Source organism: Ovis aries, chromosome 22 (genome assembly GCF_016772045.2).
Source record: "Ovis aries strain OAR_USU_Benz2616 breed Rambouillet chromosome 22, ARS-UI_Ramb_v3.0, whole genome shotgun sequence".
NCBI classification, from domain to species: domain Eukaryota; kingdom Metazoa; phylum Chordata; class Mammalia; order Artiodactyla; family Bovidae; genus Ovis; species Ovis aries.
This window is the reverse complement of record NC_056075.1, coordinates 41,282,102-41,297,281: the sequence shown is the minus strand read 5'-3', so window position 1 is coordinate 41,297,281 and position 15,180 is coordinate 41,282,102. Positions and strand designations below refer to the sequence as shown.

Genomic DNA, 15,180 nt, shown 5'->3' with positions numbered 1-15,180 from the left:
GCAAAGTAATGCTTAAAATTCTCCAAGCCAGACTTCAGCAATATATGAACTGTGAACTTCCTGATGTTCAAGCTGGTTTTAGAAGAGGCAGAGCAACCAGAGATTAAATTTCCAACATCCATTGGATCATCAAAAAAGCAAGAGAGTTCCAGAACATCTATTTCTGCTTTATTGACTGTGCCAAAACCTTTGACTGTGTGGATCATAACAAACTGTGGAAAACTCTGAAAGAGACAGAAATACCAGACCACCTGATCTGCCCCCTGAGAAACCTATATGCAGGTCAGGAAACAACAGTTTAGAACTGGACATGGAACAATAGACTGGTTCCAAATAGGAAAAGGAGTACGTCAAGGCTGTATATTGTCACCCTGCTTATTTAATTTATATACAGAGTACATCATGAGAAACGCTGGACTGGAAGAAACGCAAGCTGAAATCAAGATTGCCGAGAGAAATATCAGTAACCTCAGATATGCAGATGACACCACCCTTATGGCAGAAAGTGAAGAGGAACTAAAGAGCCTCTTGATGAAAGTGAAAGAGGAAAGTGAAAAAGTTGGCTTAAAGCTCAACATTCAGAAAATGAAGATCATGGCATCCGGTCCCATCACTTCATGGGAAATAGATGGGGAAACAGTGTCAGACTTACTTTATTTTTTGGGCTCCAAAATCACTGCAGATGGTGATTGCAGCCTTGAAATTAAAAGACACTTGCTTCTTGGAGGGAAAGTTATGACCAGCGTAGACAGCATATTCAAAAGAAGAGACATTACTTTGCCAACAAAGGTCCATCTAGTCAAGGCTATGGTTTTTCCTGTGGTTATATATGGATGTGAGAGTTGGACTGTGAAGAAAGCTGAGCACCGAAGAATTGATGCTTTTGAACTGTGGTGTTGGAGAAGACTCTTGAGAGTCCCTTGGACTGCAAGGAGATCCAACCAGTCCATCCTAAAGGAGATCAGTCCTGAGTGTTCATTGGAAGGACTGATGCTGAACCTGAAACGCCAATACTTTGGCCACCTGATGTGAAGGGCTGATTCATTTGAAAAGACCATGATGCTGGGAAAGATTGAGGGCAGGAGAAGGGGATGACAGAGGATGAGATGGCTGGATGGCATCACGGACTCAATGGACATGAGTTTGAGTGAACTCCGTGAATTGGTGATGGACAGGGTGGCCTGATGTGCTGCAGTCCATGGGGTCGCAAAGAGTCGAACATGACTGAGCAACTGCACTGAACTCAGCTTATTAACAAACTTGTAATCAATAAGTGTCCAAGTCACAGCATGGTGAAGCCTGTGGCTTGATCAAGTTCAGTGAGTCTGGGTTTTAAGGATATTGTTGAAAGATTGGAGATCAAGTCCAAGCGTTCTGCCGATTTCTGATTTCACAGATCTAAGTATTGTTCTTTCTGTTCTTATCTCCTTCACTCTGTCCCTCAAACTCTTTGTGCGCTTTCCATGTTTTAAAGTATTACTTAATTTGAATTAAGGGGTTGTGTTTGAGGGGAAGAAATTCTGTTACAGCAGTTTTATGTCAAGTGGAATAATAGAAGGAGTATAGCAAAGCAGATTAAAAAATTTTTTCTTTAACCATGCATTGGAACATTTTGTTTTTCATGCTGCTTTGTTTACTGACCTGGATAAATGAGGCCTATTTGAGAAGCAAGTTAATTTAAAAGTGTTTAAAAGTAGCTGATTCAGCACACGTATGTGCACAGACAGAAATCAAGTATGTTAGATCAGCTCAGTATATGGTGTTGGACACTGCTATTTTTCAGACTTCCCCAGCCAGAAGTGAGTGATCTGGGGTCTATGGCTGTTCCAGCTGCAACGAGGGCTGAGGGAATCAATATTTCAGGTTCACTTCCAATCCATTTTTTCAGCGGCCAATTACTTGTTGAAAAGCTTGAAAGTATTGATTAACTTAGCAAGTTGAGACTAGTAGATCATTGTTAACAGTAGTGCTGAGGTCTCAGATACAGTTTTAGAAAAATAGCTTCGTATCTGTCTTTACTTGGAGTGTGTTCCGTTTTTGAAATCAGTTTTTTAAAATTAGGTCAGTGAAGACCCCACGAGGGGAAAAGGAAATCACTCATGTTTTAATAGTCAGAAAGCATTATGGAAAGAAAAGGAGTACAGCAAAGCAGATTTTAAGAAAAAAAAATTTTTTAACCCTGCATTGAAGCACTTTGTATTTCATGCTGCGTTGTTTACCAGCTTGGATCAGTTCAGTTCAGTCGCTCAGTCGTGTCCGACTCTGCGACCCCATGAATCGCAGCACACCAGGCCTCCCTGTCCATCACCAACTCCCGGAGTTCACTCAGACTCACGTCCATCGACTCCATGATGCCATCCAGCCATCTCATCCTCGGTCGTCCACTTCTCCTCCTGCCCCCAATCCCTCCCAGCATCAGAGTCTTTTCCAATGAGTCGACTCTTGGCATGAGGTGGCCAAAATACTGGAGCTTCAGCTTTAGCATCATTCCTTCCAAAGAATTCCCAGGGTTGATCTTCAGAATGGACTGGTTGGATCTCCTTGCAGTCCAAGGGACTCTCAAGAGTCTTCTCCAACACCACATTTCCAAAGCATCAATTCTTTGGCGCTCAGCCTTCTTCACAGTCCAACTCTCACATCCATACATGACCACAGGAAAAACCATAGCCTTGACTAGACGGACCTTAGTCGGCAAAGTAATGTCTCTGCTTTTGAATATGCTTTCTAGGTTGGTCATAACTTTTCTTCCAAGGAGTAAGCGTCTTTTAATTTCATGGCTGCAGTCACCATCTGCAGTGATTTTGGAGCCCCCCAAAAATAAAGTTTGACACTGTTTCCACTGTTTCCCCATCTATTTCCCATGAAGTGATGGGACCGGATGCCAGCTTGGATAGATGAAGGATATTTGAGAAGTGAGCTTATTTAAAAGCATTTAAAAGTAGCTGGTTTTCTTGTTTAGCATTGACTTAGGGGCTCAGAGGCCAGTTTGTATGTCATTTAATAACTGTGGTTTTATGACCAGTTTATTTGTTAGTTGACTCCTGGATTTCCGGTTTCCTCAGGTGATGTGATGGGAGTCAGAGTAGGTAGTTTTTTGCTAAATAATTATAAAACAACCCCTATCTATATGCAGTGCTTTGCAGATAGGGAAGAAACCTAACTCTCAGCGTGGAACTAAGAGGTGGGAATAATGCTGGTGGTAGGACAAATTGGTCACGACTGGACTCATAGGAGAATGAACCAGTGGGAGATCCAGGAGATGAGAGAAGTGATGAACTTTGGAAACTGAGAAGGTAATTGCAGTTTGAAAAAAAATTTTCAGGCTAGTACAACATATAGCGGGGCTTATTCATGTTTAGGGCTATCAGAATATATCGATTATTTATTTATTGAGAATGTGCTTATTGAGTCCCTACTTACTATGTCCTTAATAAATACGTTTTTAAATGAATGAATGAACACAGTCATTTGATTTAATGAGCCCTGGAATGGCACACTAAACTGAACTCATGGAAGGATTTAGACTCATCTCAGAGTCATCCAGTTAGCTTTCCCTTGAAGGCTTTCGCGCGTGTGGCAGGCTCCCCACCTTCCCCATCACGAGCTGACAGTTCGTTTCTGTCTCTGTGTCGCTGCACTGGTTGCTCTCCTGCCCGAGCATTTCTAACGACAGAGAGTTCATTCCTGTGAGCCTCGGGGCTTATATTTAAAAGATGGTTTTCATAAAATGCTATGATATGTAGGAGTTTATTTTTTATTACATAGTTGGAACAATATTTTCTAAGACAGGTGATTAGGCCTCAAGTCTATTAACAATTTAGAGGATTGGCATTAATTCAGATGTTGCAGATAAAATAGGTTAATATCCTTTGTTTTCCTTTTGTATAATACTTCTGTATGCTTATATCTTCTGCTCTTCAAGCTATATCTGTTTCTAGAGAAATAGTAATGATTTTTTAAAAGAGCGATGCCATATGTGACAGTGAATGCTAAAACCAGGGTTTGACATTTATTATTATAGTTGGTAGAAGCTCTTCAAAGGTTAAAGATGTGTTTACTGTCCAAGCACCATTTTAAGTACAGCATTGGAAGTTTTAGAAATCACTGATGGTGCTAGCACCATGGTGGATGTTCTCTTACTTGCACAGTTACTCTCCCACCCCTTTCCCAAACTGTGCTTTTGGAAAAGAAGTCACTGTGTGCAGCCCCCACTGACATAGTAGTGAATTATGCTTCCCTTACTTTAGGCAGAGTATCTACATAAGCTCTTTGCAATTCTGCATGGGAGATTGGTGTCTTCCTCCTCATGTATTAGTGTATTCAATCATTTATATCAGTATGGACTCATGGACAGTTTCTGCTGTATAGCAAAGTGAATCAGCCATTTAATTTGCTTATATTAAAGCTCACCCTTCGTGTTGTAAAATTCTGTGAGTTTTGACAAGTGCATAATGTCATGTTTGCACTACTACACTTATTATATAGAACAGTTTCATCCTGTAAGCCCCCTGTAGTACATCTGTTCATCCTTCCCCACCCCCCAATTTCTTGGCAACCACTGATCTTTTACTTTCTCAACAGTTTTGCCTTTTATAGAATGTAATTGAAATCGTATAATTGGTCGCATTTTCGCACTGATTTCATTCACTTAGCAATAAATACTTAACATTTCTCCATTTTGTGCGTTTGGCCACCAAACATGTTATCATCTAGAAGTTTTGCATTTTGCATAGTCTGTGATCCATTGTGAGTTAATTTTTTTTGAAAGATGTAAGGCCTGTGACTAGATATTGCTTTTTTTTTGCATCTGGATGTCCAGTGTCTGTATCAAAGTGTCTGCACCATTTTGCATTCCCACCTTTAGTGAATGAGAATTCCTGTCACTCTGCATTCTCACCGGCATTTGATACTCAGGTTATTGGGTTTCAGCTATTCTAATAGCTATGTAACACTCTTGTTTTTTTAAAAAAGTTTCAGTTTCCTAACAACAAATGATATTGAGCGTCTTTTTATTTTTTGAATATCTTTGTATTCATGTTTGGCATCTGTACATCATTGGTGAAGTGTCTCACTAGATATTTTGCCTGGTTTTAATTGAGTTGTTTTCTCATTGGTGAATTTTAAGAGTGCTTTTTTTTTTTTTTTTTTTAAATATTAAGAGTGCTTTTTTTTTTTTTTTTTTTTTTTGAATGCTAGTTCTTTTTGGGGCTTCCTGGTGGCTCAGAGGTTAAAGCATCTGCCTGGAATGCGGGAGACCCGGAGATATTTTGCAAGATTTTCTCCAGTCAGTGGCTTGCCTTTTTATTCTCATAACAGTGTATTTCACAGACTCGAGGTTTTTAATTTTAGTGATTTCCAGCTTGACATTTATTTCCTTCGTGGATTGTGCTTTTTGGTGTTTTATCTAAAAACTCAACGCCATACCCCGGGTCTCCTAGATTTTCACCTATGTTATCATCTTCTAGAAGTTTCACATTTTACATAGTCTGTGATCCATTGTGAGTTATTTTTTTTGAAAGGTGTGAGGTATGTGACTAGATACTGCTTTTTTTTTTTTTTGCATCTGGATGTCCAGTTGGTGCAGTACCTTTTGTTGTACAGACGGATCTTTCTCTCTTGAATTATCTTTGCGTCTTTGCCAAGGGGCAGTTGACTATATTTATGTGGATTTTGTGTTCTGTTCTGTTGTTTCATTTGTTCTCACCAGTATCACACAAGCTTGATTATTGTGGCTTTATAGTAAGTCTTGATGTCAAGTGGTTTCAGTCTTCCGACTTTGTTGTTCTTCAGTATTGTGTTGGTATTCTGACTCTTTTTCCTTTCCAGATAAGCATTAGAATTAATTTGCCAGTATTCACGAAATAAGTTGCTGGGGTTTTGATTGAGATTGCATTCAGTCTGGAGACTTGACTTGGGAAGGATGGACATCTCAGTCAAAATGAACATATAATATTTTCCATTTGTTTATGTCTTTTTTGATTCCTTTTGTCATAGTTTTGTAGTGTTTTGCATATGGATTCTGAATATATTGTTAGATTTATACTTAGGTGTGTAAGTTTTTTTTGGTCGTTTTGTAAATGGTGTTGTGTTTTTTAATTTCAAATTCCAGTCACTGCTTGTATATAGGGGAGCAGTTGCCTTGCATATCAACCTTGTGTCCTATAATCTGCTTGTAATTGCGTATTAATTTCAGTTTTTGTTGTTGATTCTTTGAAATTCTCTACATAGTATGTCATGCCATTTGTGAAACAGCTTTTTTTTTTTCTCCGTTTCAGTGCGTATGAATATCTTTTATTTCCTTTTCTCATATTATTACACTGACTAAGATTTTCAGTATGATGTTGAACAGAAGTAATGAAGGCGGATATCATTGTCTTGTTCCCCGTTTTAGGGGGAGATGGTCCAGTTTCTTACAGTTGAGTATGATGTTAGCTGTGGATTTTTTTGTATATGTTCTTTACAAAGTTGATGAAGTTTCTCTATTCATAGTTTGCTGAGAACTTTTAGTCAGGAATGGGTGTGGGATTTTGTCAGATGTGTTTTCTTTATCAATCAATATAATCATACTTTTAGCCTATTTTGATGGTTGGATTACATTAATTGCTTTTCTTTTTTAAATTCTCTAATATTTGAACCAACCTTGCATATCTGGGGTTAATCCTATTCTGTCATAGTGTGTAATTCTTTATATACATTGTTGGGTTTGATTTGCTAATATTTTGTGAAGATTTTTCCTTCTGTGTTTATGAGATACTGTTACGTAGTTTTCCTGTCTTGTAATGTCTTTTTCTGGTTTTATTGTTAACAAACCTGCTTTTTTCATTCTCCTTCATTCCCTTCTAGCCTTTTTCCATATACGTTCTCTGTGACTTTGAGTGTGTGAATATGTTACACAAGTTTTCTTATTAATATATTTGTTCAGTTAAATTGTTCATCTCTAACATTATTCAGTTTCTGACAAAGCATTTTCTTACGGTGCTCCATAATTTTCACTGTATGGTTTTCATTTAATAACAGTTACATTTAAATTCATATTGAATTTTAAAATGAGAAATATCATAAATTATTTATAGAAAATAGTTATATTTTGCAATCTCTAGAAAAATTTGTGGCGTTTTCTTCTGTGGGATTATAGGTACATTAAAATGATGGTAAGGGGATAACTTTCACTGTCCTTTGGCTAATAGGGAGAAATGTCATAGCTCTTTGTGTTTACGCAGGAACTTGTACCTAGAAAAAATTATGAGCTCATGTGCCTTATGAACACAAGAGTTGTCATAGACCAGGCCTGGCTGGCAGCTGAGGATAGTTCTCCTGTTCGCACTTAGCCCTCACTTTTATGTTATCCATCTTTCTCTCATTCATCATTTCTTTCCCAGCTTTTGCATGGAACAGAAAAAAATAAGTTGAAAAAAACGTTAACTTGATTGTTCTCTGTTGTTACATCAGTTTTCTACAACTAAAAAGTTTTGCAGGATATGACTCCTCTGAGAGTCAGAAGATAGTGGCAAAAAAGAAGAAATTTTAGGAGTTACTCAGCTGAGTAAAATACAAATAGAAAAAGTTAATTATTAATATTTTCTAATATAAAGATAAAAGTGACAAGCTGTTTCTATGTCTACTTTTTCACAGACAGAGAATTCCCCTAATGGACCAGATTGTGGTTATGGCTCCTTTCACCAGCAGTACTGGCTTGATGGGAAGATCATTGCTGTGGGGGTGATTGACATTCTTCCATTCTGTGTATCGTCTGTATATTTGTACTACGATCCCGATTATTCATTTCTGTCTTTGGGTGTCTACTCTGCACTCCGGTAAGATTGCTTTTGACATTTGTAATGGGTCATATAGAACTTCAAATATTTCTTCGATTATATTTTATTATATAACAGTAGAAATTCTGTTAGATAGTACATAATTTGTTGCTCTTGTAGTCTCTTGTGTATTCTTATTTAGATATAACACTTTTAGAACTGAGGCCACAATGTGTGTGCATGTGCGTGTGTGTGTGTGTGTGGTGCTTCAGTAGTGTCTGACTCTTTGTGACCCCATGGACTTTAGCCCATTAGGTTCCTCTGTCCATGGGATTCTCCTTTTTCCTCCACCAGGGGATCTGTCTAACCCAGGGATCAAACCCACAGCTCCTACATTGGCTTTTGTCTGATGGTAATTCCCTTTTTAAGGTATCCGTCTTATCTAGTGTTTGAGAAGTCATTGTGATGCTTTTGCTGTTTAGTTTATGCGTTTATTTAAGCTCCCCTGTCAGAGCCGCTCAGTGGTTTTTAAATGTTACATTATTTATATATATTTTTTGTCACCCCTGTTTTGTGTGTATATATCAGTTCAGTTCATTCGCTCAGTTGTGTCCAACTCTTTGCAACGCCATGAATTGCAGCACACCAGGTCTCTCTGTCCATCACCAACTCCCGGAGTTTACCCAAACTCATGCCCATTGAGTCGGTGATGCCATCCAGACACCTCATCCTCTATTGTCCCCTTCTCCTCCTGTCCCCAATCCTTCCCAGCATCAGGGTCTTTTCCAATGAGTCAGCTCTTCACATGAGGTGGCCAAAGTATTGGAGTTTCAGCTTCAGCATCAGTCCTTCCAGTGAACACCCAAGACTGATCTCCTTTAGGATGGACTGGTTGAATTTCCTTGTAGTCCAGTGGACTCTCAAGAGTCTTCTCCAACACCACAGTTCAAAAGCATCAATTCTTCGGCGCTCAGCTTTCTTCACAGTCCAACTCTCACATCCATACATGACCACTGGAAAAATCATAGCCTTGACTAGATAGACCTTTCTTGGCAAAGTAATGTCTCTGTTTTTTAATATGCTGTCTAGGTTGGTCATAACTTTCCTTCCAAGGAGTAAGTGTCTTTTAATTTCAAGGCTGCAGTCACCATCTGCAGTGATTTTGGAGCCCCCCAAAATAAAGTCTGATACTGTTTCCCCGTCTATTTCCCATGAAGTGATAGGACCAGATGTGTATATATACATATTATAATTAATTAAATGTTACATGAATCTGACATAAATGAACTAAAGCCCTCTGAGTCTGTTGGAAGAAATGTACAATTATATAAAGTATATAGAACAGGACCAGGGAGTCCCTGACTGTCCATTGACTCTATGACCTCATCCAAAGATGGTTTCGTTTTTATGTCCATTGCTGCAAATGTATGCAACATAGCATACGTGTTTTTAGGTGCATTATCCTGATGATAAAAAGAGTGGGGTCTTGTCTCATGAAAATAATTTACTTTTATTTTTATTCTTGCCTGTCTGTGTGTATATGCGGTAGAGGAAGCAGGAGGATTGAGAGTTTGTCTGGTGCTTGTCTCTTTTTTCTCCTTGTTTGTCACTGAATCACTTTTTTCTCTTTGTTTTTCCCATTGTTTTGTCTGATGGTCATGATTTTCACATCAAGGTAATACATGCTTTGAGATTATTTTATTTATTGTATATGTGCTTTTCTCTGAATTATAAAAGTATCAGGGTTGATTTTTTTTTAATTCACTGATTGATTTAAAAAGAAATATGGTCCATAGCTGATTTTTTAATGTTTTTCGGTGGCCTACATACTGATATTTTCAACATGACCTGACCTGTCTCTCAATACCATGTTATATAGGAAATTTTAAAAGTACAGTGTTTACAACTGATCCCTATTATAATCTTTTATTTGTCTTATTTATTTAATTGCATTTTGTATAAAACTAATTAAAAACTATTCAGGACTCTGGTATCTTTGTGATTCTGTGAAATTAGAACTGATTGTTTAAAAGCATTCATATTTTGTAGCTTTGAAAGTGCATATTTCAGAAAAGTTACTTTTTCTTTGTACCAGAATTATTCAGTACTTCCAAATTATTGCCATTTTCTTCTTCCTTTATTTTTTGTATCTCTAACTTCACAATGTGTAGCTGTGGATTTGTCTAGACTTCTCAGATCAATAAATATGTATGAAATATTTTATTTCATACATATTTATGTATGAAATATTTAGGAGCCTCTGTATGAAATATTTTATTTCTCAATGAACAAAGAGATATAGAAATCCTGTTGCATTTGAGATAGCAAATAATCAGTTCCCAGAAAAAAACTGTTTCCGGCAGTCTATTTGCTGCTGATTAAGCTGTTGAAAATTCTGGAGCTGTAGAGCTTTGAGGAAGTAGCAGAGGAGGCTGTGGAGCATGAAAATTGGGGCCAGTGGAGGGTGAGGAGACTGCCACTGCATTGCGGCCTTTCAGTGCTCTGGAGAATCTCAGTTGCTGAGTTTATAGAAGAGGAGAGGCAGCCAGCAGATTGACCTTATGAAGCAAAGTTGGGGAGAGTAGGTTACAAGTTACCAATTCCATTTTTGATTTCAATGTATTTCAGTGAAACCTGTTTAATTTTTCCTCCATTTCTTTAGTTTCTTAAGCAATCGTATAGTCACTATAGAGTTTCTATATTTTGATTTGCAATCAAGTATAGGTTTGTATGTAAACTGGTCTGCAGATTTTAAAACTGTTTGAATTGGGGTTCGTGAGGATGGAATTTATTTTTCTTTTTTGGCAAGATGAATTTTAGAAGTGTAATTAATTTGCTTAACAGATGTTTGAGCACAGTCTGTGTCCTGGAAGTACGTAGATGTGAATCAGACACTTCCAGCTTTGTTAAAGCAGACAGTAAATTTAAAAACGGATAGCAAAATTTTAGACTCCTTTGTCTGTCCTCCTCAAAGGAGTTCATGTTTGGCTTCCCTGGTAGCTCAGATGGTAAAGTGTATGCCTGCAATGCTGGAGACCAGGCTTTGATCCCTGGGTTGGGAAGATCCCATGGAGAAGGGAATGGCAACCCATTCCAGTATTCTTGCCTGGAGAATTCCATGGACAGAGGAGCCTTGGAGAATTCCATGGACAGAGGAGCCTGGTAGGCTACAGTCCGTGGGGCCGCACAGAGTCGGACACGACTGAGCAACTTCACTTTCACTTTGCCTTTGTATTATAACAAAAATAAAGTTGTGGTAGTGGGCACTAGGCCCTTTTTATATAGGGTGGTCAGGAAAGACCTCTCTAGCCAAGAAAAAACAAAAAGGAGCCAGCTATGTGAAAATCTGAGGATAGAAGTCCAGGTCAAAGGTACCAAGTCCAAGTGTCCTGAGGCGTTGGAATGAAGAGAAGGCAGGGCTTAAGGGCTGGGATGCAGGATAGGATCTAGACAGTGCTGTGTAAGGAGGGCAGCCAGGCAGTGGTGTTGATGAGGGACAGATGGAGACGGGCTTACAGGCGACAGTAAGAAGGTTCAGTTCAGTTCAGCTGCACAGTTGTGTCCGACTCTTTGTGACCTTATGGACTTCAGCACGCCAGGCCTCTCTGTCCATCACCAACTTCTGGAGTTTACTCAGACTCATGTCCATTGAGTTGGTGATGCCATCCAACCATCTCATCCTCTGTTGTCCCCTTCTCCCACCCTCAATCTTTCCCAGCATCAGGGTCTTTTCGAATGAGTCAGTTCTTAGCATCAGGTGGCCAAAGTATTGGAGTTTCAGCTTCAGCATCAGTCCTTCCACTGAATATTAGGACTGATTTCCTTTAGGATGGACTGGTTGGATCTCCTCGCAGTCCAAGGGACTCTCAAGAGTCTTCTCCAACACCACCATTCAAAAGCATCAGTTCTTTGGTGCTAAGTTTTCTTTACAGTCCAACTCTCACATCCATACATGACCACTGGGAAAAACATAGCTTTGACTAGATGGACCTTTGTTGGTAAAGTAATGTCTCTTCTTTTTAATAAGCTGTCTAGGTTGGTCATAGCTTTTCTTCCAAGGAGTAAGCGTCTTTTAATTTCATGGTTGCAGTTAACCATCTGCAGTGATTTTGGGGCCCCAAAAAATAAAGTCTGTCACTGCTTCCCCATCTGTTTGCCATGAAATGGTGGGACCAGATGCCATGATCTTAAGTTTTCTGAATGTTGAGTTTTAAGTCAGCTTTTTCAGTTTCCTCTTTTACTTTTATCAAGAAACTCTTTAGTTCTTCGCTTTCTGCCACAAGGGTGGTGTCATCTGCGTATCTGAGGTTACTGATATTTCTCCCGCCAGTCTTGATTTTAGCTTGTGCTTCATACAGTCCAGCATTTCTCATGATGTACACTGCATATAACTTAAATAAGCCAGGTGACAATATACAGCCTTGACGTATTCCTTTCCCAGTTTGGAACCAGTCTGTTGTTTCATGTCCAGTTCTAACTGTTGCTTCTTGATCTGCATACAGACTTCTCAGGAGGCAGGTCAGGTGGTCTGTATTCCCATCTCTTTCAGAATTTTCCACAGTTTATTGTGATCCACACAGTCAAAGGCTTTGGCATAGTCGATAAAGCAGAATTAGGTGTTTTTTTCTGGAACTCTCTTGTTTTTTGGTGATCCGACAGATGTTGGCAATTTGATCTCTGGTTCCTCTGCCTTTTCTAAATCTAGCATGAACATCTGGAAGTTCACGGTTCATGTATTGTTGAAGCCTGGCTTGGAGAATTTTAAGCATTACTTTACTAGCGTTTGAGATGAGTGCAATTGTGTGGTAGTTTGAGCATTCTTTGGCATTTCTTTTCTTTGGGACTGGAATGAAAACTCACCTTTTCCAGTCCTGTGGCCACTGCTGAATTTTCCAATTTTGCTGGCATATTGAGTGCAGCACTTTCACAGCATTGTCTTTCAGGATTTGAAATAGCTCAACTGGAATTCCATCACCTCCACTAGCTTTGTTCGTAGTGATGCTTTCTAAGGCCCACTTGACTTCACATTCCGGAATGTCTGGCTCTAGGTGAGTGATCACACCATTGTGACTATCTTGGTCGTGAAGATGTTTTTTGCATAGTTCTTCCGTGTATTCTTGCCACCTCTTCTTAATATCTTCTGCTTCTGGTAGGTCCATACCATTTCTGCCCTTTATTGAGCCCATCCCTTGGTATCTCTCATTTTCTTGAAGAGATCTCTAGTCTTTCCCATTCTATTGTTTTCCTCTATTTCTTTGCACTGATCACTGAGGAAGGCTTTCTTATCTCTCCTTGCTATTCTTTGGAACTCTACATTCAAACAAGTATGTCTTTCCTTTTGTCCTTTGCCTTTCGCTTCTTTTCTTTTAACAGCTATTTGTAAGGCTGCTTCAGACAACCTACCGACCTGGGGAGTTCATCTTTCATTGTCCTATTTTTTGCTTTTTCATACTATTCATGGGGTTGTCAAGGCAACAATACTGAAGTGGTTTGCCATTCCCTTCTCCAGTGGACCACGTTTTGTCAGAACTCTCCACAATTTTATGTGACTATGACACCAGCCTAGTGTGAAGTTACCTCACCTGATTAATAATTAATAAAAGACTGCTTAGATTGCTCTCTGGGATTATGGAGGGCAATAGTGGAAACTGGAAATCTGTTTGGAGGCTGTTAGAATTGTCCAAGGGAGCCATAATGGTGGCTTGGACCAAAGTATCTGAGGTGGGGGTGGTGAGAAGTGGTCCAATTCAGGGTATTTGGAGATAGAGCCAGCTGGACTTGCTGATGGGTGGATGCAGGAGGTGAATCTTTAAGAATGGCTCATAGGCTTAGGGCCTGAACAGCTTAGGGGTAGAGTGGTGATGCAGTTCACTGAGATGAACAGGGCTGAGTGAAGGAGGGCTGGGCAGTCCTTTTCTGAGCTGGGTGGTCCTGCATTTCAGTATCAGTGCATTCTTCCCTGGTTTGAACTTTGAGAGAGAATTCTTTTAGGAATAATAGGATCTCTTCTGATTTAGCCTCATAATGTTAAATCTGTTTGGATTTAGAAATACTTTTGTTGTAAAGATGAACTTCTAGAGTATCAGCCCTTCAGTGATTTAAATTAGAGCTTGCAAATGCGCAGACTATTCCCTTAAAAAATAAACCTCTCCTTGGATTTCAAGCATCCATTGCTACTAAAAGCAAAGAAAAAGAAATTAAAACCTTTGGGAAACAAACATAAAAACAAAACAAACAGCTGTTCTCATACTTCAGAAATGTATTGAAATTTTGCTTAAACTTCTCTAATGCAAGCAGTCATTCAGTTGGGCAAATAGGATGGAATTCTGTGCCCAGATTTATCCAGATACAAATTAAAACCACATCAAGTGTAGGCATTGCTGACAACTTATTTGTTTAATTAATCCTTGCCTGTGCCAACAAGTAGAGGAAAAGCAGTGAGACAACATGTTTTCGCGCTCTTTAGTTTTAGAGAAAATAAAAGAGTAGCATCTGGACACAGGAGAGAGTAACATGTTATATGTAGTTGAAAGTGTTTGCATGTAAAGGGTTATAATGACATTCTTACTGAAATTTGTTGGGTTTTGAGTTTTCTAAAATTTATTGTACTGTTTTTAACCTGATACACCCAGTCTTTGAGAACTCCAAGTGATAATGAATAATGACATGAAATTGTATTAAATAGATCTTTGTACTTTTCAGCCATTTGAGTTTTTATACACTGCTGTGTCCAGTAAAGTGCAAACCAGAACTTTGGTGCATTTGCTCAAAATAATACAGTTTCTTTGGTGTCTCTTTAGTAAAAATCATCTTAAAGTGTTTTTAAAATTGTTTTTCTTGGAACGCTTGGGTGTTTTTGATAGCTTAATGTCAGATTTGGTCAAATATATTACCAAATTAAATAGTACTTTGAAATTGGACTAGATTTAACTGTACTTTCATCTTCTTTTGTCAGAGAAATTGCTTTTACTAGGCAACTTCATGAGAAAACACCTCAACTCAGCTATTACCACATGGGTTTCTACATTCATTCGTGTCCCAAGATGAAATATAAGGTAAAGTGGATGTTCATATGTGTCTTCTGTAGATTCAAGTTATGAAAATTAGTGCTTTGTAATTTTTCATCATGTTAGTTTAACATGATTATCTATTTTAATGTAAATCATGAATTATTTTTAACTGTGTCTTAAACTTTTCATAGAATCTAGCTTCTTCATTGCATATAGCTGTGCCTGACAAATAGGCACTTAGTATTTGTTTAATATAGGTTAATCTGTAGAAGTTCACTGAAGATATAACAATCCCAGCTATTCTAGAACTTCAGTAAGACCCTGCTTACTTGGGATAGCACAGTAATATCCATTAAGAAATCTACCTTCTTAAGGTACATCCTCAAGGTGTGTGTGTGTGTGTGTGTGTGTGTGTG

The 15,180-nt window shown here is 38.6% G+C and overlaps 1 protein-coding gene across 15 annotated transcripts in view; it reads left to right on the top strand.

Moving 5' to 3' along the window:
* ATE1 (arginyltransferase 1) overlaps window positions 1-15,180 on the top strand; it is a 160,920-nt gene that overhangs the window by 63,088 nt on the left and 82,652 nt on the right. For 8 of the 15 annotated variants that reach the window (XM_060404530.1, XM_060404528.1, XM_027960368.2 and 5 more), the window contains 2 exons: window positions 7,633-7,814; window positions 14,710-14,809. In XM_060404530.1, the coding sequence (XP_060260513.1) occupies window positions 7,633-7,814; window positions 14,710-14,809 (282 nt within the window). Of the gene's footprint in view, window positions 1-7,632; window positions 7,815-14,709; window positions 15,152-15,180 lie in introns of all 15 variants that reach the window. The other 7 variants (XM_060404534.1, XM_060404533.1, XM_060404532.1 and 4 more) reach the window with 2 other exon arrangements.